Source organism: Oculina patagonica, chromosome 14 (genome assembly GCF_052425735.1).
Source record: "Oculina patagonica isolate OP01 chromosome 14, crgOcupat, whole genome shotgun sequence".
NCBI classification, from domain to species: Eukaryota; Metazoa; Cnidaria; class Anthozoa; order Scleractinia; family Oculinidae; genus Oculina; species Oculina patagonica.
The window spans coordinates 6,122,362-6,147,252 of NC_135771.1; the positions used below are offsets into that span (position 1 = coordinate 6,122,362).

Consider the following 24,891-nt stretch of genomic DNA (forward strand, 5'->3'; position numbering starts at 1 on the left):
TGCTATTCACCGTGGGAGAGAGACGAACTTAATTAATGCCAGGGCTAGAATGACTCGAACCGATATTTTTTGCTAGAAATAATTCATGTCTTACCAAGAAAGCACAGGGTTTAATAGTTAGTGCGCTGGACTCCGCATCAAGTGGTCCTGGTTCCGGCGGGGAAATTGTTATGTTCTTGGGCAAGGTACTTTACCAACGACCGGTTAGCTTAGTTGGTAGAGCGCCGGGCTACCGTGCGGGAGGTCTCGGGTTCGAGTCCCAAATAGTGGAGTTCAAAAAACGCAGTGTTTGAATGACAATTTGATGTCAAATAAACTATGCTAAAATACGAATTCGAAACATTATGACTGTCTATTAAGTAAAACTTGATGGATTGTAACACTAACGCCCGGGCTAGTCGTCTCTAGCTTGTTGCCCTTTTCACGGCAAAGGGATGAATCACATGCATAGGGATGCAAATGTCCTGAAAGCGTGCAGTTTTGTTTTAATATCATCATTAAACGCCGCGAGCTTCGATCAAGAAACGTTGCGCCGCGCTACCCGTAGTAAATTTCGCCAGTTTGTCACATGCGCTTCTGTGGGACAACATTTTCTCGATCTTTCTCGAATAAAAACAGCTGTATATTTGTTTAAAATTCATTTGTTCGAAAGTCAGCACCGGGTCAAGCTGGGTGTACGACTGCGCGTTTTCAAGAAAATCGATTTAAACCTAAATATCAGCAGTAAGGAAAATAGTAAGACACACAAGAATTGCCATACAAATACTGAATTTCGCGCCATTGAAAGATTGCACGGAAATGCGAATAGCGCAAAAACCGCGAACATGTGTATGTGATAGAGTAAACCTCTTCCATGCTACGTTTATACAGAATCTTGTAGAAACATCTGGCCTGCCGCAAGAACGGAAATACTCTATGCAAAACGCCTGGTGCGCAAACAATGACGTTTTTTTCGCCTCTACTATAATCATGTCGTGAGTGAATATTTTACGTAGGAACCCTAAATAGACACCTTGATAGGTAAAAGACACATGAAACACCCTAAGCGACACCAAAGAACACAATTTGACCCCTAAACAAGACAAGAGGCATCCCCACCCCTTTCATATGGGAGCCCCGCCGGGATTTTTCCTATGTTTTAAAGAGGGTGGTTATAAATCCCATTTCCCAGCCCACATTTTACCGAAATCCCATTTCCCAGCTTACTATTTTCCCAATTTTTCCAACTCATATCCCCAGTTCCATTGTTTTTTGCTTATTCCCAGTCCCAGTGATCCATCTCCCAGTTTCATTTTCCCCTTCAGGCACTCTTCAAAGGCTGCCTCGTCCCCAGGCGTCCTCGTCCTTGGTCGTGCACGGTTCGCTTGGTGTTGTGGGACTGACGTGCACGGTTCGCTTGGCGTTCTGGGCCTGATGTCCCCGCGCTCCCTGTTTTCCCGCCTTACCGCCTCAACGTCCGGCCAATCGGCGCCTGGGGACGAGGCAGCTTCAAAGGTCTGGTGGCGGCCTGGTGCGAGATGAGCTCGTAAAGTTGACCGCTGGTTAGTTGTATCAAGACTCATTCACTTTCACTTGTCTTGTGTGCCGGAAGTAAGTCGCTGGTATGGCTGCTGAACGAAAACAGGAGTTGAGTTTATTTGAACTGGCCAGTGCCAAATTGTCCGATGCAGAGAAGGTTGTGACTAAAGCTGGCGATTCGCTGAAGCAAGAGTTAGCAGATGCTCAGAATCTTATGGCTGAAGCTCACGGCTTACTGAAGCAAGACCTTAACAATGCAAAACAAGAAAAATCAGCTATCGAAGAGATGACAAAAACATTGAATCAAGTCCACTTCGCTAGCACAGTCAAGTTGAATGTTGGTGGCAAGATATATAAAACAACACTGGATACTCTGCGAAAGGATCCGGATTCAATGCTTTGTGCGATGTTTTCTGGAAGGTTCGATTTAAAAGCGGACGAGGAAGACGGAGCATATTTTATTGATCGAGACGCTGAACTGTTCCGGTAAGTAATTCAACTAAAGTGAGCCTATTTACAATGCACTTTCACTTTGAACCTTCGAAAAGACTAAAACTCTCGCCTGGTCACTTCTCCTTTTCTTTTTGAAGTGGAACTCTAATGGATAGATTAACTGAAATATCTTCACTTATTCGTTCAAGCCTGAACATGAATAAATTTGTTTAGATCGTCACGCAACGGGGACGGAGTGATGCGTGACGACCCAAACATTACCGTCACGCCAAATACGATTGTGCTGCTCGGTACTTTGTGTCACCCCGCCTTACCGCCCCTGGGTCTACGAGGATGTAGCTACGCGTGAAGGACGCTCCGTTAACTTCCTTCCCAGACCCAGGGTCACTTTGTTATTACAAATGGGCTCCTGACTCTGTTTGGTGGACGTCTTGCCAATCCCCTTCCCATCCGCCTTACTCTCTCCCCTCCTACCCCACCCCCTATAACAAAAAGAACAGTAATCAACAATGTCATACCCAACAACATGTATCATACCCCAACCCCTCTATTTTTTACTACTGGATCTTCCCTTCTCCCCGTGTTAAACGTTAGAGTAGTCTGAACATAGAGAAGGCAGTTTAAATCTTTTTGGCGCAGCACAGAAAATCCATGTTTTCACCATTCCCCAGTAGGGGCAGGGTTGTTTTAAGGGTTCTTTTTTAGCCAGTTCATTTAGATTTCCAAACGGTTCTTTATCCACAATAAAGGTACATTTTGAACTACCTTCGTAATGGTGAGCTCCCCCCTTGCAACGATGACAGACTTAAAGTAGAACTGCTTCTAGAGGCCAAGTTTTATCAAGTTCAAGGGATTATTAATCAACTGGAAGAAGAAACGTCTATGTCTCCACTTCTTCAAGACTCCTCTTTGATAATAAATGATGAAAACCACCTTTCAGCTCTTATGTCGTGGCTGCCGCCTAACGCTACTTGTTCTCTGTTGTTCCGAGCTTCTGCTGACGGAAAAACTGCTGCCGAATTTCATCGCTGCTGTGATAACAAAGGTCCTAATCTTGTGGTTATAAAAAGTGGAAATTACATCTTTGGTGGCTACACCTCGAAATCCTGGGAATCAGGTATGCAACGAGGTTTTAAAACACTGTCAAAATAACACGGACGCTTTTCCAAAAAAAAAACGTTCCCAAAAATGAAATGCCGTAAAATTTTGTTTGAAGCCCTGCCCCCGCGCTTATGTGACCCCCGGTTATAGGCCAATCTACCTGTCGACAAAAAATACATCCGATTATAAGTCCCCAACCCCCGGATATAAGCCCCCTCTCCCAATATCGTTCCAAATATTGAAATGAATATGATTTATTATGAGTCTTTAAACCTTTATCCAAAACCAGTCAATGAAAAACGTATATCGATCAACGCTGCTGTAGCTCATTTCGAAACGTTTTCTTTATTCCGCTTATATAAGCCCTCCCGTTTATAAGCCCATCCTAAACCCCTTATGGGCTTATGTTATAAGCCCAGGGCTTTGTTAGCAGAATTTTACGACAATTTCGAACAACCGTGAAGTTATTCGTTTCTTCTTTAAAAGCTGGTTCCAAAGGAATCTTTTATACGTTGATGTCCTTTGTGAAACTGGAATTTTCAAATTTGTAATCAGTCTCCTCAAACATTTCATCTTAAAACGCCTTTATCATCTTCGATCTAACACCAGGAGCCATTAGACTTATCAACGCCCTCCGTTCCTCTGAAAGTTACTTCCTCACTGAACTCTAAGCCACAGATACGACAAAAGTCGTGAGAATAGTTTACTTTGGCCGCTTATTCCGCCTCTTATTCCTGCCTTTCCAAATATCCTCAAACCTGTATTAACAGTGTACACCATATTAAAAGGACACCATTTTTTAGGCGGACAGTAGGCAGGGTCCCAAAATCGGAGGACGAATTACACACTGTACCCAAATTTTGTTCCAAAAATCCGGTAATATCAGGTCAGTGACTTGGTCTGGTAGGAAACCAGGACAGTAGAAAAGGCTTCTGATTGGTTAAAGGGGCTATGTCACGCAATTTTAGGCAATTTCGGCAGTGACCAACTGTTCATAGAATTAACTGAAATATCACAATAACGGCTTAAAACTGTAGAAAACCTCAAAAGAAACACAAAAAGGGGCATGAATGGGCAAAATTCGAAAAGATTAAAACGGATTGCGTTCAGGTAAACTTCCAAAAACGTGGGCCCGACTTTTTTCACGTTTATCTCAATTTGTATCAAGGTGTCATTTACAATGCTCCTTGTTTGTTATGTGGCTGTGGTTTTTCCAATAAAAGACTTTTGCTCTGCTAATTTAAAGTTTAGAACTCTTAACTAACGAAAATTAATAGAATTACCTGAAATACCGTGACCTAGCCCCTTTAATTGCGCATTTTAGTACGTTTTACTCGAATAAGCGCCGCGGTGCTTATTAAATTTTCGCGCCTCTAGTGCGGCGCTTATTCGAGGGCGGCCCTTATTTGAGGGCGGCGCTTATTTAAAATTTGGACGCCACAAAGAATCTTATCTTTGAGCGTAATTTAAAATAGCGTCTTTTGATTATCAGTATTCGTCACTTGCTGAAGAAAGAAGTGGCGCTAGCTGTCCTGGCAAAATTCGCTGCCTTCAAAACATTTACAGAACTACGTATTGTAAGAATGCTGGATAGAAAACCAAATAGGCGAGCGGTAAACCAATCATTTTGAACTGCAAAACATCGCTTTTAATGGAAAGAACGGTCAAAGTTTTTTTAAGAGTTGCTTTGTTGTGCTGTTTTAAGTTAAACAGAATTCCTCGAATAAGCGCCGGGCGCTTAATAAATTTTTTCCCAAATGTGGCGCTTATTCGAGGGCGGCGCTTATTCGGGAGTGGCGCTTATTCGAGTAAATACGGTATAAGATATCATAGTAAATCACATTATAGCAGATGCGCGCAAGAAAATTCAAGGAAGTACTATGCAAAAAAATAATCATATATGCTTAAAATAAAAAAAGAAAACAATGTAACAATGCGTACTTTGATCTTGACCATGCATTATGCTAATTTCTTTCAATTTTGGTCCTACTTATTGAGATAACTTGCTGACTGTAGTGTTAGTTTGCGACATGTTTTTTAAGTTTTCTGCTTGTTGTCAGGGCTAAATAAAGTACAAAGCACTCCAGGTCAATTTATTATAAACACAGTTTTTAATAACAATATCTCCTTTGATAAAAGCCTTGATGGAATACTTATTCTTGTTTTATTTGTTTCTTTACTCAGCTACTTCTTGTAAAACCATAGAAGACAGCCAATCTTTCCTGTTTACACTGATTAATCCTTCTGGAAATGAACCGGTCAAGATAGCTCCAAAACCAGGTGCAAGTATAAGATGTAAGAGTAACTGTGGGCCATGCTTTGGCACCACTCAATACTTCGACCTTGTAGTGTGGACATCGGATATAAGGTTAGATAATACTTTAGGTTATCTTTGTCTAGGCCGTGGCTTTACGTGTCCTGAAGGCGTTAATAGGAATAATTATTTCACAGGAAAAAACCGATTTGACATAAGTGAATTGGAAGTTTTCAATGTTAAGCCGTAAAATCACTTTGAATTTTTTTTTATTAATTAACAAAAATTATTCCGCCGAAGTTCAATAATGTCTTGTAAAAGGAAAAATACAATGTAGAATGTTGCAATAACGTGGAACATGAGTGAAAATCACTTAATGTTTAACAGTTAAGCGTTTAAATGTGACGCGTAATGTAATTTGGATTACAGACAAGTTACAACCTCGACACTCAAGCAGTACAATTGGAAACGGGCGTTATACAATAAAAACAACAAAGCGTTGTGCGTAAATGGATCTTATACACAGCTATTTACCGCATGCTTTAGCCATGACAGCCTCGCTGATTGTATGAATGTCTGTTTTGAGTACTGTAGTGTAAGCATCGCGTGGTTTTCCTGGTACTGTTGTCCAGTGCACTTTTTCCAATAAAGAAACAGTTCAGTACTTTTGTAAAAGTATTAACTTAAAGTCTTTAAAAGTATATGTATTGTTTTACCCTTACAATGTTTCCACCAATGGCGTAACTCCTTGCTCCCATATTAACACTCACAGAACCCACAATCCTCAGAACCGCTTTGACAAAAGGGTAACACTCGAGAAGTCGGCTGTTTAAATGAAAAAAGGCAATTATCCACTGAAGAAGAGGGAGAACCGTCGAAACGTCTAGATTTAAACATTTTAAACCGCACATTTTAAACAAAACTTTTCAATTTACTTGTTTAAATGTAAACCGGCCGACTGTTGATTCACCATAACCTAACACCAGGTAAATAATAAACTCAGTGATTGCAGTGGCCACCAACACAAACTCGAATACTTAAACCTTCGGAAATAAGAAAGCTGTATATTCTCTTTCTTGTATTTTTAACTCGTTTTCCAAGGCAGAGGGACACTAGTTTAACAGTCCATGGCTGTAAAGTGTTTTTCCCTCTGTAAAGAAAATAAAGTTATCATCATCGTTTTCATCATTATCATCATCATCGTCGTCACCATCATTCTCAAACCAGGATAAAACGAGCAAAATAGTTCTCTAAAGCGGGTATAGTAATAGTTTACATACACTCGACTGACACTTACAAAACGCGTTGAGGTGAACCATGTTTAAAAACTGACAAATGGAAGACTGACAGACTGACCGTTTTGCGTTAGGCTAACAGTGCCACTGCTTATGGTTAACAAGTGACTTGCGTTTCGTTTGAACAATGTTTTCTTTAAACCATGTTACGTTTAACTTAAACATATAAACTTTAAACATGTTTAAATATTCCGGTAAATGGGTTGCATAAAGATAAACATCAAAGAGGTGATAATTAGTATAACAAAACACGCATAAGAGTAGTAAGCTTTCTTTGAAAGCAAGATACGATAAGCCAGTACGTGGTTCACTCCAACAATTTGCAAAGGGTGAAATTATAGCAGAGATAAAAATGTGTTCTGAAATGTGTTTTGAAAGACCTTAGCATTAAACTCCAAACAACAGTCCAGCCCGTATTTGTCAGTCGGAAAATTGGCCAGGACCTTCAAGAATGTGAGACCAAACCACAGCTTGTTAACCAGCAGTGCGTAGTGTACCAGGGAGCTACGTTGGCTACACGCGCGGGCATTTGCATGCCCGCGTGGATGGCCACAAAAGCACGTCATCTTCTGTACGCAAGCACTATGACAACGACCACGCGGGTGCTGTCCCTGAGGACCTCCTCAGTTGTTTCAAAGTACTAAAGAAATGCAAGAACAAATTTGACTGTCTTGTCAACGAGATGCTTTACATCAAGCAATTAACACCGAGTCTGAACGTGCAAACGGATTCAATCCGTGCTAAAGTATTTGTATAGCCACCAACATTATGCAAATGTTTATCTCTTTGAACCTCGCATTTAATTATTTATTCTCAATTTACCCTTGATAATGGCGTCATGATGTCGCCGAAACGTCGGGCAATAATATCGTTTGTGTTTACCTGTTTGTGAAAAATGTGTTCGTGTGAGAATTTGAGGTAAAATAAACTTAGATAAAAATTGGAATTCGAGAAATTCTGGCAGACTGTAAAGTAAAATTTGATGGAATGTGGAGGCTAACGTGCCTTTAGTCCTTTCACCGTATGGGGACGAGTTACATATAGAAAGATGAAAATGTCCTGACAAGCGTTACGTTTTAATATATAATGTTTTACATTCATTTGTCCGAAAAACAGAGCCGGGTCTACGACTGCGCGTTTTCTTTTTTAACTTGAAACTAGCCTGCATAGCTGGCGGTATTGTTGGGTTTTAAAGCGCACACAAGCAAGCGGCGAAGCTTCGTTGTCGTGCCTTCGCCGCTTTTTTTTTTAGCCCAAAAAAATTTGCTCAAATCCCATTTCCCAACCTATTGTTTTCCCAATTGTTCGAAATCCCAGTCCCAGTTCCATTGTTTTTTGTTTTTGATTCATAGTAATCAAAGTAATCATGATGATGGGCTGTATATTTGTTTAACATTCATTTGCCGAAAGACAGAGCCGGGTCTGCGACTGCGAGTTTTCAAGAAAATCCATATTAACCTCAAATATCAGCAGTAAACTTTAAAAAATCGTGAAACAGGGAAAATGTTTCGACATCAATGAGAATTAGCATACAGATACTGAATTTCGCGTCATTGAAATTTGCACCGAAATGCGAATAGCGCAAAAACCGCGAACAAGCGTGATAGTTTAAAACTACGCAAAACGTCCGGTTAATTTCGCGTGGGAACCCTAAAAAGACACCTTGCTGGGTAATTTTTTTCACATGTTTACACGCTTAGTGATACCATGCAAAGTCCGAAATTAATACCCGTAAACGAGACGAGAAGCGTCCTCACCCCTTTCCCATGGGAGCGCCGCCGGAATATTCGTGTATTTGGGCTGGTGTGGCCTGGTGCGAGATGGAATCTAGGCTCAATTCACTTTCACTTTGCTCTAAGTGCCGGAAGTAATGTGCAGGTATGGCCACTAAACAAGAACAAGAGTTGAGCTGGCTAGTGCCAAATTGCCCGATGCACAGAAGCTTATGGCAGATGCTCGCGAATTACTTAAGCAAGAACTAAACAATGCAAGACAGGAAAAATCAGCTATCGAAGAGATCACAGGCAGACCACCCTATGTGTTCGTGGTTAATAATTGTTCACTTAAGACGAACAATAGAAATATGTTGAAATCTATGAGAGTTACGACTAAATCTCTGAATAAAGCTCTGAAAATTACATTTATAAATGAACCTCTTTCGAAATATTTCAATAAAGGTGACTTGAATGTTAATCTATTCATGTGTGGTGTTTTTTTTCGCGATCTGGGCCGTATTAAGCGTTTTTTTCGTATGTTACCGGTTCGGCCGGTGGTCGGTAATAGGAGAAAAGGAGACAAGGCAGGCAACTGAGCGGCCGCCAGCGGCGACCTCCTCCTCCTATTTTTAGGGGCTACTTATTTAAGCCATTTTTCTGAGCAAGATTTAGTGACTATTTAATTTAGCGATTTCAGAATTTGTTTTTTTAGGCCAGGCCCTTGTGTGACGTGGAAATGGTCCAGGCAAACTCTCTTTCGAAGAAAAATTTGTGGCAGCTACAATTCTTTTGCAATGAACTTGGACTAGCTGTTCCTGTACCACAAGTGAGGAAAAGGGCTCTTTATGTGGTCCTGTTGCAAGAACTTGTCCAGGAATGTAGTTGCATGAATGCGGGACCAAGTTAAAATGCTCTGTGTTCTGTTGCGTCTAGTCTGCAACTATTAAAAACAGTGGCGGATCAAGGGGAGAAGCCATTGGGCCCTGGTCCCCATTATTTTTAGGCTAAACCGAGGCCCACGGGACCAAGAAAAATCATCTTCAAGAGCTAATTTCAGGTAAGGATGATTGGGGGCCCTACCTACCTAAAGGTCTGGATCCGCCACTGTTATAATTAGTACACATAAGCTAGCTCCTAATAAATTTCCAATACTAAGTGTCGTCGTACTAGCCGTGCATTTAAAATTACTGTTTTATACACCTCGAGTGACTTCTAGTACACGCATCTCCAAGCTACGTGAGATCCGACAAAGAATTGTGCCAAAGTCTTCCTAACGTTGTGTGGCCCTCTGCATTTAATCGTCCCACATATCCTAAAATAAGGCAAGGGGCAAACCTTCAAATACTGAGAAGTGGAGACAGGAAATGATTTCCGACCAATTTTTTTCTGCAAGGTTGGTCCTTTTCTTCTCTCTACTACAAGGTTTTTTGTCGCTGTTGTGTTTTTTTTTTTTTAAGTTAAACCTCTCTTCCTGAATTCCTGTCCACCTCAGTATCTGAGGGCTGAGGGCCAACCCTTAGCTAGTTCCCAGGCTGCTGTCAGTACAACATACCTCAAGGGTGCAATTTTTAACGGCTTCTAGCGGCTTCTAATTTTAGTGATTTAAGCGAGTAGCACGAAAATCGCTAAATTTAAAAGTACTCGCTAAAATTAGTCTTCGTCAAATTTAATAGTCGTTAAATTTTAGTACCTCCCTCCCCCCTCCCCAAAGGAAAATAAATTAATCATAGTCGACATCAAAAATTCTTTTAAGAAATGGATATCGAAACTTTGTTCTTTCTGACAATGCCGTCTAGTGATTCTGTTCTTTTACTATACTGAACATTTATTTCCATCTTAGCTATTACTTTATGAAATACTGGTTTACACTGGGTATCTTTTTTTCTAGGGCCTGCTGTTTTCAGTTATTTAAAAAAATCTGATAATCGCTAAATTACATTGTCGCTAAATCTTACACCAGGTAATCTGGTCAGTCACTTTGTGGGACAATAAGATCAATGACAAAATAAACCTGGATAAAAATATGACACGCTTCGAGACTACTTTGTGAAGACATTTCGCTTTGAATTGTTTTATTTCTTTCATAGTGCGAGTTACACAGTGTGAGCGGCAAAGTCGGTAAATATGACACGAAACTTGACCTTTGTATTTTTGCGGTCAGATCAATTATCCCATCCTCTACAATTAATTTTTATATGAATACAAAACAGTAAAGTATACATAAGATAGGTAGACTTTTTCGAGCATAAACTGTAGCCAAAGTGAGCAAAACTAAAACACATTGAATAAATCAGATCGAAATGTGTTTACTAGTGTTGCGTGACCGTGACAATTTTTGTAGTCAATACATGAAATGTTCACTATGCGTTTACTTCTCTCAACGGGTGGTTTTTCAATTGCCCGGGCTGGATTTTTTATATGTTACAGTACCATAATAGTACTTGACGCCGATCTATATTTTATTCCAAATTTCGATGTACCAGGACACGATTTTTGCCACCAAAGTTACCCTTGTTTCAAGTGTTTACCAAAGTGCTCAAAATACCAATTTTCGGGCTTTAAAAAAGATCTGTTTAATTGCATCGTTTTGCAATATTTTTAGGTTTCTGTGTAGTATATTGGATGCCCCGCATACCTGCCAAAGATAAATTTCATACGTTCAACCTTCTTTCCGTACGAGTGTTTTGAATACCCACAAAAATTCGACAAAATTTTATGGCGGCGGGGACGCGAAAACGGCCTTTTAACCTTTTGCCGATTTTCTCAAATGTAAAAACCCTTTGAAAATTTTAAATGTCATTTTTGTAAATAGTTCACCAAAGGGTTTCTTTTGACTGAATATGAAGAAATGCGAATTCGGAGTTTTGAAATTTTTTTCTCGAAAATTCCAGTCGGTAGCACTTAATCACGTATAGCTTTTATTTGTCCTAGCCACTGTCATTCGTGCTTTAATTCCAATTCAACGGAGTGAAACCACTGCACTTATGTACTTGTATGCTTACATCAATACGTGCTTTTATTTTTGCCATACCATATGGCCTTTTCTTTTCCTCTTACCTTGTTAACTAAGAGACTACGACATGGACAATTATTTTTACGACCTATACTGGAGGGGGGAAGGGGTAAAAGTATTGTCAGTTTTGGAAATATTAGATACATCATCGTCAGTTTTGAATTTCCTGTAGGCGGCCATTTTGGATCGTTGACGACCTACTATCAGAAACCAGATGGAGATTGGTTACTATTTCCGAAAATGTGACGGCAATTTGTTCCAACAAAAGGCGTTTTTCCCTGGAAGGACATGATCATCGCATTTCTGAAATGACTTCAATTGCAATTGTGGCCAATTTTATGAAGTTTATCAGAAAGACGGTGAATATTGTTATTTTCGCAGAAAAGTTTTGTACGCCGAGCGTTTCAGCTATATGATAATGATCCTCAACGCGCATCAGCTCAGAGTTTTTAAGAAAAAGCTTCAATGAAATTCACGCTACTATTGTGTCTGTTTCATAACTCAGCTGATTCTCTTCAAGCCATAGAAGACAGACAATCCTTCCTGTTTACACTGGTTAATCCGTCTGGAAATGAGCCAGTCAAGATAACCCAAAACAACGATGCATGTATACGGTGTTCGAGTAGTTTGGAACCAACTTTTGGCAACACACGATACTACGACCATCAAGTATGGAAAGACCTCAGTAGTAATCTTGACCTAGGTTATGGCTTTAAGTGTCCTGATAACGTTAAGATGAAAGCTTTTTTCACGGGGGGAAAACAATTCACAATCAGTGAACTTGAGGTTCTTCAGGTTAACCTTTAAAATTACTTTTAGTACTTTTAGCTTGCTTTAAATTAAGAAGAGAAAATTCCTGCACACCGTCAAAGTTTAATAACGTGTCGTAAAAGAAGTGTACAATTCATAATGTTGCAATATAACGTAGAAACTACCATAAGATTTATTTTGGATAATGCCCCCGGGAGAAGGCTATTTTATTTCAAATATCTTTGGGGGAGCCAAGTAGGGTTCTTATTAGAAAAAACAAGGAAATTGATAGTGAAATCGTTACCAGTTAAGCGGTAAATTAAGATATGAAATGTTTAACTAAGATTTAATGGAAACACTTGCAAGATATGTATATTATGATCACATTATCCTTAACAGGTATGAAAAGGGTCAAAGAACGTGCGTGTGTGAAAATCGAAATTTTTCACTTATCATTATCACGAACTATGTGTGAAGGCTGTAGCTGCAGATCCCTATACACGTAATGCGTGCGTATGATCTTGATTTTTAAAGGGGCCTTAAGCGAAACCGCGACGGCGACTGTAACGAGAACATCACCAAAAAAAAGCTTAATGAGCAGAATAGTAAATAGAGACGCCCCCGGATACAGTAGCTTAGCACGTGCATTATCCATTGTCCTCTGCAACACAACGACATGAAATGACCAAATTCTGCGTAGTCTGGAGAACGTGAGCCACGACGACGACTTTTTCATTATTCAAGTTTAAATTTAATAATGCACTTACATATTTAGCTAGAGATAAGTTCTGACAGAAATGAACGCACTTAATAAATTAGTATAGTTCCGAGATTGTTAAGTAAAATATAAATTCATTTTTTAGTCCACGCGTTATCTTCAGTGTCGCCGTCGTGGTTTCGTAGGGCCCCTTATATTATTGTAAGGAGACGTGCAGGTCAGTACGAACATTACACTGTATTTGTAAAATGTAAGTAAGACAACATTGTTCACATTTTGCTCTTATTCACGTTCTGTATGACGTTTTAGCCGTGACGGTGTCAGTGGTTCTTGTATCTCTGTGTAGAGCCTCGAATAGTCTTTAGCAGTTAGCGTCGAGTGGTTTTCCCGTTACTGTTGTGTAGACAGTGTAGTATATATTTTTCAATAAAGAATAACGGTTAAGTACTTTTCTCTTAATTGTATCTTGATTTTTGAGTTCTGCAATATAAAAACCTAAGTATCAAACACTTCTTTACAGTGTTGAGACAGGTATAGATGGTTAGTTGATCCCTGATTCCCTTTTGTGATACATGATAAAAAATAACGGCTGTTTGTAGTCTTCCGTTTACCTGCGGTATGCGCAGTACAGAGCTCCGCATAAACACAGCAGAAAACAAATACCTTTCAGACTGACACTTTAGCTCCTTACCCTCTAACCCTGAAGCGCCCGAATTTAATAAAAAAAATAAAATCACGCCAGCTCACATGAACTAAGCCCAGTGAAGAAAAATGCTTTTGATCTTTTTGAAGACTCCTAGGGAGTTTCGCTATCAGGTTTAAAGTAGATTATTCTATAGCACGGAGCAACTGTAAAGAATTCCATCCTAGGTCTAAGTAGGTTGTTAATTGGAATTTAGAAACTCTGAAACTCACTGGCATGAGTTTATGTAGAGTCTTAAAGTGCCACTATGATCAAATTTTTTGATTTCAATTTTTTTACATTTTCGTGTAGAATTAGACTTGCTTACTCACCTTGCCAATTTTCAAACCATTACGAACATCAGAAGTCGTTTTATTTTAACTTTTATTTCCGATAATTTACGGCCGCCATTAATCAACCTTGTTCCAAGGCTTGGTTGCGAATAGGGAGAAAATGACGTCAAAGGCTAAAATACCTCACGGGTTGAAATTATAATAACAATATGTAGTGAAAATCACGCGAAAAGCAACAAAAACTTTGGGCTTATTTTTCGTGCAATGTTCTATGCTGATTGTTATTATAATTTCAACCCGTGAGGTATTTGGAGTCTTTGACGTCATTTTCTCCCTATTCGCAACCAAGCCTTGGAACAAGGTTTTTTAATGGCGGCCGTAAATTATCGGAAATAAACGTTAAAATAAAGCGACTTCTGATGTTCGTAATGGCTTGAAAATTGGCAAGGTAAGTAAGAAAGTCTAATTGTACACGAAAATGTAAAAAAATGGAGATCGAAAATTTGATCATAGTGGCACTTTAAGACATCGTTATGTCGAGGCACAAGGCCATAACGTTAAGGCTAATTAAATACTATTCACGTTATTTATCCTAACTATATTTCCAATAGTGATGTAACTCCTTGTTCTCGAACAAACAATCACACAACCCAGAGTCCCTTGATTTGTTCCGACAAAAGGCTAATGCTCGAAGAGTCGATACGCTATTTCAAACCTAAAGAGGCGGTTGATTTTAAGTCTCCACCCGGGTGCATAAATGGGTACCGGCGAATTTAATGCTTGTGGTAACCCTGTGATGGACTAGCATCCCATCCAGGGGGAAGTAGAAATACTACTAATCGCCTCGTGCCAATGAATCTAGACATAGCGTGTCAGCGCAGGTCTCTTGGACTATACACGTTTTGAATACCTTTAAAAACTCTGACGAGTTAAAAGAAAGAAAACGGAAAAAAGCAACCTATGCAATTGCCTGAAAGCAAGATGAGATAAACCGGTACGCGGTTCTTTCTGACATTTTGAAAAGGATGAAAACTGGTGAAGTTATAGCATAGGTCAAAAGCACTGAGTTTGTATCAGACTGAATTTGATGTCAATTAAACTACGGCGGGTAAAAATAGGAATTCTAAATTAAATTAACACTGTTTGTTAAATAAAATTTGATGGAATTTCAAGATGTAGTAGCCAAACACCCGCAGTCGTCTCTAGCTTGTTACCCCTTTTTACGGCATAGGGACGAATCGCATGTAGAGGGATGAAAATGTCTTGAAAGCGTGCATTTATGTTTTAGTATATAAAACTGCCGTAAGCTTCGATCAAGCAACGTTGCACCGCCGCTCAGCTACCTGTAGTGGTCTAGTAAAATCCGCCAATTTGTCTCATACGCTTCTGTAGAACAACTTTTCTCGAATTTAAAGAGCTGTATATTGGTTTAAAATTCATTTGTTCGAAAGACGGCATCAAATCTAGCAGGGTCTGCGACTGCGCTTTCTCAAGGACATGTAGTAAACCTAAATATCAGCAGTAAACTTTCAAAAATCGTGACACGGAAAATGCTTCGACACACGATAATTACCATACAATTACTGAATTTCGCGCCATTTTGAATTCGAGTTTGCACGGAAATGCGAATGGCGGAAAAAACCGCGAACAAGTTTGCACGTTTATGGCGTTGGTTACGGTAGTTTCAAGGGAGGGGGGGGGGGACCTTGATCCGATGAGTAAAAATTTGACGCTACCTACTCCCCCAGTGCAGCTAAATTGTTATGTCGACAATGCTCCGATTAGTCACGAGCTTTTCCGGTTAGCTTCGGCCAAAGTCCCTCAGCGCAACCAAGAACAAAAGGACTATTGTCTAGTGCTTAATGGGAAAAGTTGAAACACAACAATAGACCATTTCTTGATACGGATAGTTTAAAACTCTTCCATGTTACGTTTATACAGAGTCTCGTAGAAACATCTGGCCTGCCGCAAGAACGGGAAAGTCTACGCAAAACGTCTGGTGCGCAAACGTCAATTTTTTTTCTCGTCTACTACAGTTACATGCATGTCATGAGTGAATTTCACGTGGGAACCCCCCCCAAAAGACACTTTTGGGGTAAAAGCCTTACATAACACATCCTAAGGGACGGAACATTATTTTTTTGGAGGGGGGATGAAAAATATTGAAAAAAAATTGTTTGCAGGACCTGGAAAGACAAAATAAATTGTTTGCAAACACGATATGTATAACAAAACATAGGCACGCTAAGCGTGCAGGAGTTATTTTTTCAATTTATGGGGTGGCTTGGGGTGAAACTGGGTGATTGTCCTGTTGGGATGGTTTATGCCATGGGTTGAGCTATTTGTGTATGGCGCCCCACGGAGTCACTTTTTTGCACAAAGTTTGCTTGCAAACAAAATAATTTTTACATGCATTTTGATACATCAGAACTGTTTTATTTAATACGGAAATTTTCATCATTTAATTAAAAAAAACAAAACTAATTCAATTGTCAAAATGTCACAAAATGGCACGTTCTTATTCTGTTTAAAGCGGTTATTTTGTTGCTAGCTTTGTAGCAATCGTAACGGGTTACTCATTTTTGTTTGTTACGGAATACTTTTGGCTTTTTGCCAAACACTGTAACATGATACCGTTGTTTTTCTCACTTTTGTAACATGACACCTTTCTTTTTTTTAAAACGAACGTAACACGATACCCTTGTTTTTCTCGAAAAAGCCACGTCTTCATATAGACATTGAACGAAAAGTACTATAATAAACGAAGTAATAAACGAGTCAAATAAAAAAAAACCACTCTCTTCGGAAAAGCTCTTTAAAGCGCAGTACACCTGGAGTATTTGTTTCCTGTCAAAACTGTTCAACAAAGATTTTCGTTCATTCACAACGTAAATTCTATTCAACAAACAAGAACTAATTGAGTTATCAAGTTGTCACGAAATGGCACGCTCTTATTCTGTTTTTGCTATCGAGGTCATGAAGGGGGTGATAAATCTCATTTCCCAGTCAAATTTTTCCCAAATCCCATTTCCCAGCCTACTGTTTTTTTTCCAATTTTTCCAAATCCCATTCCCAGTTCCATTGTGTTTTGTTCCCAAATCCCATTTTGCCAGTGAAAATTTCCCCAAATCCCAGTTCCCATTCAAGCCCCTCTTCAAAGGTCTGGTAGTGGCCTGGTGCGAGATGGACTGCAATAGCTGACCGCTGGTTAGTTGGATGAAGACTCATTCACTCATTCACTTTCACTTTGCTTTGTGTGCCGGAAGTAATCGCTGAAAAATGGCTGCTAAACAAGAACAGGAGTTGAGCTTATTTGAGTTGGCCAGTGCCAAATTGTCCGATGCACAGGAGGTGATGACTAAAGCTGGCGATTTGCTGAAGCAAGAGTTATCAGATGCTCAGAATCTTATGGCTGAAGCTCGCGGCCTACTGAAGCAAGACCTTGACAATGCAAGACAAGAAAAATCAGCAATCGAAGAGATCACAAAAACACTGAATCAAGTCCACTTCGCTAGCACAGTCAAGTTGAATGTCGGTGGAATGTTCGAGTTAAAAGCGGACGAGGAAGACGGAGCATATTTTATTGATCGAGATGCTGAACTGTTCCGGTAAGTAGGTCTAAGTAATTCAACTAAAGTGAGCTTCTTTACAATGCACTTTGAACCTTCGAAAGGACTAAAACTCTCTTCCTGATCATTTCCTATTTTTCTCTTTAAAGTGGAACCCTAATCAGTAATGGATAGATTAAATAAAATGTCTTCACTTATTCGTTCAAGCCATTGCAATTCTAGAATGGTTTGAACATGAATAAATTTGTTTGGGTTGTCACGCAACGGGGACGGAGAGATGCGTGACGACCCAAACATTGCCGTCACGCCGAATAAGATTGTGCTGCTCGGTACTTCGTGTCACCCCGCCTTACCGCCCCTGGATCTACGAGGATGTAGCTACGCACGAATGACGCTCCGCTAACCTCCTTCCCAGACCCAGGGTCACTTTGGTATTACAAATGGACTCCTGACTCTGTTTAGTGGACATCTTGCCAATCCCCTTCCCATCCGCCTTACTCCATCCCGTCCTACCCCACCCCTCATAACGAAAAGAACAGTAATCACCAATGTCATACCCAACAACATGTTTCATACCCCAATCCAACCTCGTCACCAGGGCCTTCTCGACGAGCCGCCATTTTGAAAACTCGTCGCCGAGAAGGCCCTGGGGACGAGGTTGACCGACGGTTGACCCCAACCCCTCAATTTTTTCCCTCTCCCCGTGTTAAACGTTAGAGTAGTCTGAACATAGAGAAGGCAGTTTAAATCTTATTGGGGCAGCACAGAAAATCCATGTCTTCACCATTCCCCAGTAGGGGCAGGGTTGTTTTAAGGGTTCTTTTTAGTCGGTTTATTTAGATTTACAAACGGTTCTTTATCCATTATAAAGGTACATTTTGAACTACCTTCGTAATGGTAAGCTTCTTTGCAAAGATGACAGACTTACAGAAGAACTGCTTGAAGAGGCCAAGTTTTATCAAATCCAAGGGATTATTAATCAACTGGAAGAAGAAACGTCCAAGTCTCCACTTCTTCTAGACTCCTCTTTGATAATAAATGATGAAAACCACCTTTCAGCTCTTTCATCCTGGCTGCCACCTAACGCTACATGTTCTATGTTGTTCCGGGCTTCCACTCATGGATATACGCCTGCAGACTTCCATCGCTGCTGTGATAACAAAGGTCCTACTCTGGTGGTGATAAAAAGTGGAGAATGCATCTTAGGTGGTTACACCTCAAAATCCTGGGAATCACGTATGTATTTATTCTAGCCACTGTTGTTATACGACCTATACCAGAGTCTAGTGGGAGAAGCATTGAAGGTTCTAGAAATATAAGATACAATTAACAATTAGACTACGAGCCCGAGTTTTCTATGAGCAAATAGTCAACGAGGCGCAGCCGAGTTGACTATCGCTTATAGGAAACGAGGGCGAGTAGTCTTAATTGTTTTAGTAGAAACTCTAAAGGATTACAGTCCAAAATCTACAATATTGTGCACTTTGAAGACAAAAATCAAGAAAATTTACCGCTTAAAGAGCTACGCGCGCGCAACTGTTTTCTACCGGCGAATAGAAAACAGTGGGAGAACCAATCAGATTCGCGGATTTCCAATAGAACACAGCTGAGTTTCTACTAACTATCGTTAGTTTTGAATTTTCCATACGTGGCCATTAAATTCAGGGCCGTAACCAGACCTTTGCCATAGACGAGGCAAGATCTTGTTAGGGGGCACGCCCTCAAGAAAATTTTGAAATCTAGAAGCTCTGGAACTCTTTCAGAGACATTTTTCGTGAGGTATTTCTTGAGAAAAATCAATCATGTTCAACTGGGGATTATTTTCCCAACAAAACCTATTTTGTTTTAAGTTTTGGGTAAAAATCTAGACTAGGCAAGTGCCTCGTCTTGCCTCTTGGTAGTTACGGCCCTGCTGTTAATTTTGGAGTTTTTGGCGCCCTACTATCAGATATCAACGAGACTTTAAACCTATTGGAATAAAGCGTTATAATTATTAAACAAAAATGACAAAAAGTGGATAAAACCGGACGGATGTTAATGCGCCTTCGAGCAACAGGGCATTTGTGTTGCGTTGGAAAAGGCGGCGATGGCGTAAGATCGCAGAATCAAACCAAAATGGCTTATACTCGTGTCCAGTTTCGTCTAAAATTATTATTTTTTACTGTTTTCAAAACAATTCAGTTAGGTATTATTTCCGACAACTTGATAGCAATATTGTCCCAAAATGCGCGTTTTCTCCGAGATCGTTAGGAGGACGTTGTCTTCACTGTCTTGGTATTCATAAAATAACCACAATGGTAGCCAACTTCATGAAGTTTACCTGAAAGACGGTGAATAGTTATTTTTATTTTCACACAAGAGTTTCGCACAAGAGTCTCAGCTATTTTATAATGATCAATCAAAACGCGCACCAGCTCAGATTTTTTGAGAAAAGCTTTAGTGGAATACAAATTGTAATATAATGCGTTTGTTTCTTTACTCAGCTGCAGCTTCTGCTACAGCCAAAGCGGACAGCCAATCCTTCCTGTTTACATTGATTAATCCTTCTGGAAATGAACCGGTCAAGATAATTGGAAACAGAGATTCTAGTATACTGTGTTGTAGTAAGTTCGGGCCAACTTTTGGTAACACCAAAGTATACAACGACCTTCAGGTATGGAGCAATTTCACTCCACGTGCTGGCTATCTTACCCTAGGTTATGGCTTTAAGCGTCCTGAAAACGTTCAAAGCAGTACATATTTCACAGGTAAAAGCCCATTTGATATAAGTGAACTGGAAGTTTTTAAAGTTAACCTGTAGAATTTCCTTTGAAATTGTTTTAATTATAAAATAAGGAAAATTCTGCCGACAAAGTTTAATAATTGTGTTGTAAAAGAAGTGTACAATGTACAATGCTGCAATAACTTAGGAAAAGGTGTGAAATCACTTAAATTTTAGCAGTTCAGCGTTATAATTTGACGTGTATTAGAGCAGTTTTCAGTTGAATGTCGTAAAAACAAAACCAAAGTAATTACTATGACCAATCACATGGGCATTTACAATTCAGGAAACCAATCAAATCTCGAAGTAATCACATGTAGTCGTCACTAAGCGCGCGAAAATGTGCGAGAGTAAACTCACAGTTGGTTTTGGTTTTACTTTTAATTGGCTGAGAAAGTGGTGCGATATTTTTGAGCCAATCAATGAGCGTAATAATGCAAAACCAAAGTAAACACAAATTACTTTCGACACTCAAGTGAAAACCTCTATATAAATGTAACTAGGATTAGAAAATAGGCACAAGCCTCGACAACCTTGCAGTGTTGGGGTTTTTTTTTTTTGTTCCTGGTACTGTTGTGTAGTATATTCAGTTTTTCAATAAAGAAATAGTAATAGTATTTATGTTTGTTCAGTATCCGTACTATATTTCCACCAATCACGTAACTCCTTGCTCCCATCGTACAACACACAATCTCCAGAATTGCTCTGATGAAGTCGGCTGCTTTCTAAACCGGCCGTTGATTCAACGGATCCTGATTAGTTAGTTAACAAGACGATCTAAGATCGTAAGTCGGGCTATAGGTAGACGTGCTGTTACGTTTTATTATAAAATGTTTAACATTCATTTGTGTGAAAGACAGAGCCGGGTCTGCGACCGCGGGTTTTCAAGAAAATATCATCACTAAACTTTCAAAAATCGTGACAAGCGCGGAAAACGTTTCGACACACGTGATAATCACCATACAAATACTGAATTTCGCGGCATTGAAGTTCACACGGAAATTCGAATGGCGGCAAAAACCGCGAACTGGTGTGATAGTTTAAAACTCTTCCACGTTACGTTTATAAAGAATCTTGTAGAAACATCTGGCCTTCCGCAATAACGGAAAAACTCTACACAAAATGTCCGGTGCGCAAACGATGTCGATTTTTTTTGTCTACTACAATTTAATACATGCATGTTGCACGTGGTGAGTGAATTTCGCGGGGAACCCTAAAAAGACACCTTGCTGGGTAAAAACATAACATGTAACGGCTTCAGTGATATCGAAGTCCACAATTTATACTCTTAAATATCAAGCCCTCTTCAAGCTCCTCTTCAAAAGTCCGGTGGCAGCCTGGTGCGAGATGGACTCGTAAAGTTTACCGCTGGTTAGTTGAATCAAGGCTCGTTCACTTTCACTTTGTTCTGTGTGCCGGAAGTAAGTCGATGGTATGGCTGCTGAACAAGGACAGGAGTTGAGCTTATTTGAACTGGCCAGTGCCAAATTGTCCGATGCACAGAAGGTTGTGACTAAAGCTGGCGATTTGCTGAAGCGAGATGCTCAGAATCTTATGGCTGAAGCTCGCGAGTTAATGAAGCAAGAACTTGACAATGCAAAACAAGAAAAGACCGCCATCGAAGAGAAAGCAAGACAAGTGAAATCAGCAATCGAAGAGATCACAAAAACACTGAATCAAGTCCACTTCGCTAGCACAGTCAAGTTAAATGTTGGTGGCAAGATATATAAAACGACACTGGATACTCTGCGAAAGGATCCGGATTCAATGCTTTGTGCGATGTTTTCTGGAAGGTTCGATTTAAAAGCGGACGAGGAAGACGGAGCATATTTTATTGATCGAGACGCTGAACTGTTCCGGTAAGTAATTCAACTAAAGTGAGCCTATTTACAATGCACTTTCACTTTGAACCTTCGAAAAGACTAAAACTCTCGCCTGGTCACTTCTCCTTTTCTTTTTGAAGTGGAACTCTAATGGATAGATTAACTGAAATTTATATCTTCACTTATTCGTTCAAGCCTGAACATGAATAAATTTGTTTGGATCGTCACGCAACGGGGACGGAGTGATGCGTGACGACCCAAACATTACCGTCACGCCAAATACGATTGTGCTGCTCGGTACTTCGTGTCACCCCGCCTTACCGCCCCTGGGTCTACGAGGATGTAGCTACGCGTGAAGGACGCTCCGTTAACTTCCTTCCCAGACCCAGGGTCACTTTGTTATTACAAATGGGCTCCTGACTCTGTTTAGTGGACGTCTTGCCAATCCCCTTCCCATCCGCCTTACTCCCTCCCCTCCTCCCCCACCCCCTATAACAAAAAGAACAGTAATCAACAATGTCATACCCAACAACATGTATCATACCCCAACCCCTCTATTTTTTACTACTGGATCTTCCCTTCTCCCCGTGTTAAACGTTAGAGTAGTCTGAACATAGAGAAGGCAGTTTAAATATTTTTGGCGCAGCACAGAAAATCCGTGTCTTCACCATTCCCCAGTAGGGGCAGTGTTGTTTTAAGGGTTCTTTTTAGTCGGTTTATTTAGATTTACAAACGGTTCTTTATCCATAATAAAGATACATTTTGAACTACCTTCGCAATGGTGAGCTCCTTTCAGTCCTTTGCAAAGATGACAGACTTAAAGAGGAACTGCTTGCAGAGGCCAAGTTTTATCAAGTTCAAGGGATTATTAATCAACTGGAAGAAGAAACGTCTATGTCTCCACTTCTTCAAGACTCCTCTTTGATAATAAATGATGAAAACCACCATTCAGCTCTTATATCTTGGCTGCCACCTAATGCCACGTGTTCTCTGTTGTTCCGAGCTTCCACTGATGGATATACGGCTGCAGACTTTCATCGCTCCTGTGACAAGAAAGGTCCTACTCTTGTGGTGATAAAGAGTGGAGAATACATCTTTGGTGGTTACACCTCGCGATCCTGGGAAACGCGTATGTATTTCTTCTAGCCTGTTATGGGCACAAGTGTAATAACTGGTCACAATTGTAATAAAGTACGACTTGAAGTGTAATAACATTCGGTCACATTTGTACAAAAGTCACTAAGTGTAATAAGGTTTGGTCACAAATTTAATAAATGTTTCACACATAGGCACAAATGTGAATGGCACCTGTCATTCAAACTTATGTTGTCAGTCACCATCGCTTTACATCTACACAACATTTATATTGGAGAGCTTGTCTAAATGGACAAATTAGTCGTTTATATAAGGCCGTTTTATAATAAAAAGTTGCTTCAAACGTCCCAGGAAGGCCGAAAAACACCACACGAGTCAATTGACATTTCATTTACATATGTAACTTTATTGAGATATTCATACCGAGTTTCGTTTAAAAATTTCCAGAGCTTGATACATAACCCTCAAAGATTTTAATATATTTTTTTGTTCGCCTTATGTCAACAATCGCTATAAACTACGAAAAATAGGGTGGTCTGCCTGTGGTTTCATTCTTATAAACTAGATTCTTATAAAATAAAGAGAGTGTATTGGCATAAAACGTTATAATTATAAACAAAAATGACAAAAGGTGGATAAAACCGGACGGATGTTAATGCGCCTTCGAACAACAGGGAAAAAGTGGCGATTGCGTTAGATCGCAAAATCAAACAAAAATGGCTCATACTCATGTCCAGTTCTGTTTGAATTATTATTTTTTACTGTTTTCAAAACAATTCAGTTAAGTTATTATTTCCAACAACTTGACGACAGTTTGTCCCAAAATTGGTGTTTTCCCCGAGATCGTTAGAAGGACGTGGTCTTGATCACAGCGCGTACCAACTCAGATTTTTTAAGAAAAGCTTCAGTGGAATACAAATTGTACTAATACGTTTGTTTCTTTTCTCAGCTGTTACTCTTAAAGCCTTACCAGACAGCCAATCCTTCCTGTTTACACTGGTTAATCCTTCTGGAAATGAACCGGTCAAGATAATTGGAAACAATGATTCTAGTATAGTGTGTTGTGGTAATTTTGGGCCAGCTTTTGGCATAACACAATCCAACGACCTTATAGTATGGAGCAACTGTTTCAACCCACATGCTGGCTATCTTTACCTAGGTATTGGCTTTAAGTGTCCTGAAAACGTTAATAGCAGTACATATTTCACAGGTGAAAGCCCATTTGATATAAGTGAACTGGAAGTTTTTAAAGTCAACCTGTAAAATGACCTCGAAATTGTTTTAAATAAATAACGAAAATTCTACCGCCATATTTTAATAATGTGTTGTAAAAGTAGTATACAATATACATTTTGACAATAACGCAGGAGTGAAATCACTTGTTTTTAACAGTTAGGCATATTTAAACATGACGTGAAATGTAATTAGATTTAAAAAGTAGGTTCAAGCCTCAACACCCTTGCAATATTGGAAACAGGCCGTCGTTATATTGTAGGTCAGTGTGTTAGTATGAACATTACCCTGCATAGTATAAGCAAAGAAACGTTGTGCACAAATGGATCTTATACATAGTTTACTATTGCATTTTTAGCCATGACAGTCTCAGTGATTTGTATCTCTCTGTTTTGAGCACTGAGCATTAGCATCGAGCGGTGTTCCTGGTGCTGTTGTGTAGTGTACATGTAGTATATTCGATTTTTCAATAAAGAAACATTTAAGTACTAAATACCGAAAAGTATTCATGTCGTTTTATCCTTACCACATTTCCACCAACGGCGTACCCTCTTGCTCCCGGTATATTAACACTCGTACAACACACTATCCCCTGAATTGCTCTGACAAGTCAACTGC

The 24,891-nt window shown here is 39.8% G+C and overlaps 4 protein-coding genes across 9 annotated transcripts in view; all 4 read left to right on the plus strand.

The window, feature by feature from the left end:
* The window catches only part of LOC144638243 (uncharacterized), a 45,519-nt gene extending 33,259 nt beyond the window's left edge, over window positions 1-12,260 (plus strand). The window contains exon 3 of the mRNA XM_078497459.1: window positions 11,855-12,260. Within this exon, the coding sequence (XP_078353585.1) occupies window positions 11,855-12,156 (302 nt within the window). The 3' untranslated portion in view covers window positions 12,157-12,260. The remainder of the gene's footprint in view (window positions 1-11,854) is intronic.
* LOC144638224 (uncharacterized) overlaps window positions 1-24,891 on the plus strand; it is a 50,221-nt gene that overhangs the window by 20,188 nt on the left and 5,142 nt on the right. The window contains exons 1-3 of one of the 6 annotated variants that reach the window (XR_013567896.1): window positions 21,496-21,981; window positions 22,701-23,074; window positions 23,990-24,584. The exons of 2 other annotated variants lie outside the window; for them this stretch is intronic. Coding sequence is in view for 3 of the 4 variants with exons in the window: in XM_078497429.1 (XP_078353555.1) it covers window positions 21,557-21,981; window positions 22,701-23,074; window positions 23,990-24,303 (1,113 nt within the window). In the remaining variant the exon portion in view is untranslated. Of the gene's footprint in view, window positions 1-21,495; window positions 21,982-22,700; window positions 23,075-23,989; window positions 24,612-24,891 lie in introns of those variants that run through there. 3 more of the 6 variants (XM_078497429.1, XM_078497430.1, XM_078497431.1) reach the window with 3 other exon arrangements.
* LOC144638226 (uncharacterized) lies at window positions 1,560-5,928 on the plus strand. The gene is made up of 3 exons (XM_078497435.1): window positions 1,560-2,004; window positions 2,721-3,088; window positions 5,257-5,928. Exons 1-3 carry the CDS (start codon window positions 1,604-1,606, stop codon window positions 5,574-5,576), a joined length of 1,089 nt encoding a protein of 362 aa, XP_078353561.1. The 5' UTR covers window positions 1,560-1,603; the 3' UTR covers window positions 5,577-5,928.
* Window positions 16,994-20,662, plus strand: LOC144638248 (uncharacterized). Its single transcript, XM_078497464.1, has 4 exons — window positions 16,994-17,400; window positions 18,233-18,597; window positions 19,845-20,464; window positions 20,516-20,662. The coding sequence occupies exons 1-3, from the start codon at window positions 17,072-17,074 to the stop codon at window positions 20,159-20,161; spliced, it is 1,011 nt and encodes a 336-aa protein (XP_078353590.1). The 5' UTR covers window positions 16,994-17,071; the 3' UTR covers window positions 20,162-20,464; window positions 20,516-20,662.

Coding starts and splice junctions, on each gene's coding strand:
- LOC144638226 (XM_078497435.1), top strand. CDS start 1,604: ATGGCTGCTGAACGAAAACAGGAGTTGAGTTTATTTGAACTGGCCAGT. Junction 2,005..2,720: donor CGAGACGCTGAACTGTTCCG/GTAAGTAATTCA, acceptor TCCACAATAAAG/GTACATTTTGAACTACCTTC. Junction 3,089..5,256: donor CTCGAAATCCTGGGAATCAG/GTATGCAACGAG, acceptor TTCTTTACTCAG/CTACTTCTTGTAAAACCATA.
- LOC144638248 (XM_078497464.1), top strand. CDS start 17,072: ATGGCTGCTAAACAAGAACAGGAGTTGAGCTTATTTGAGTTGGCCAGT. Junction 17,401..18,232: donor CGAGATGCTGAACTGTTCCG/GTAAGTAGGTCT, acceptor TCCATTATAAAG/GTACATTTTGAACTACCTTC. Junction 18,598..19,844: donor CTCAAAATCCTGGGAATCAC/GTATGTATTTAT, acceptor TTCTTTACTCAG/CTGCAGCTTCTGCTACAGCC.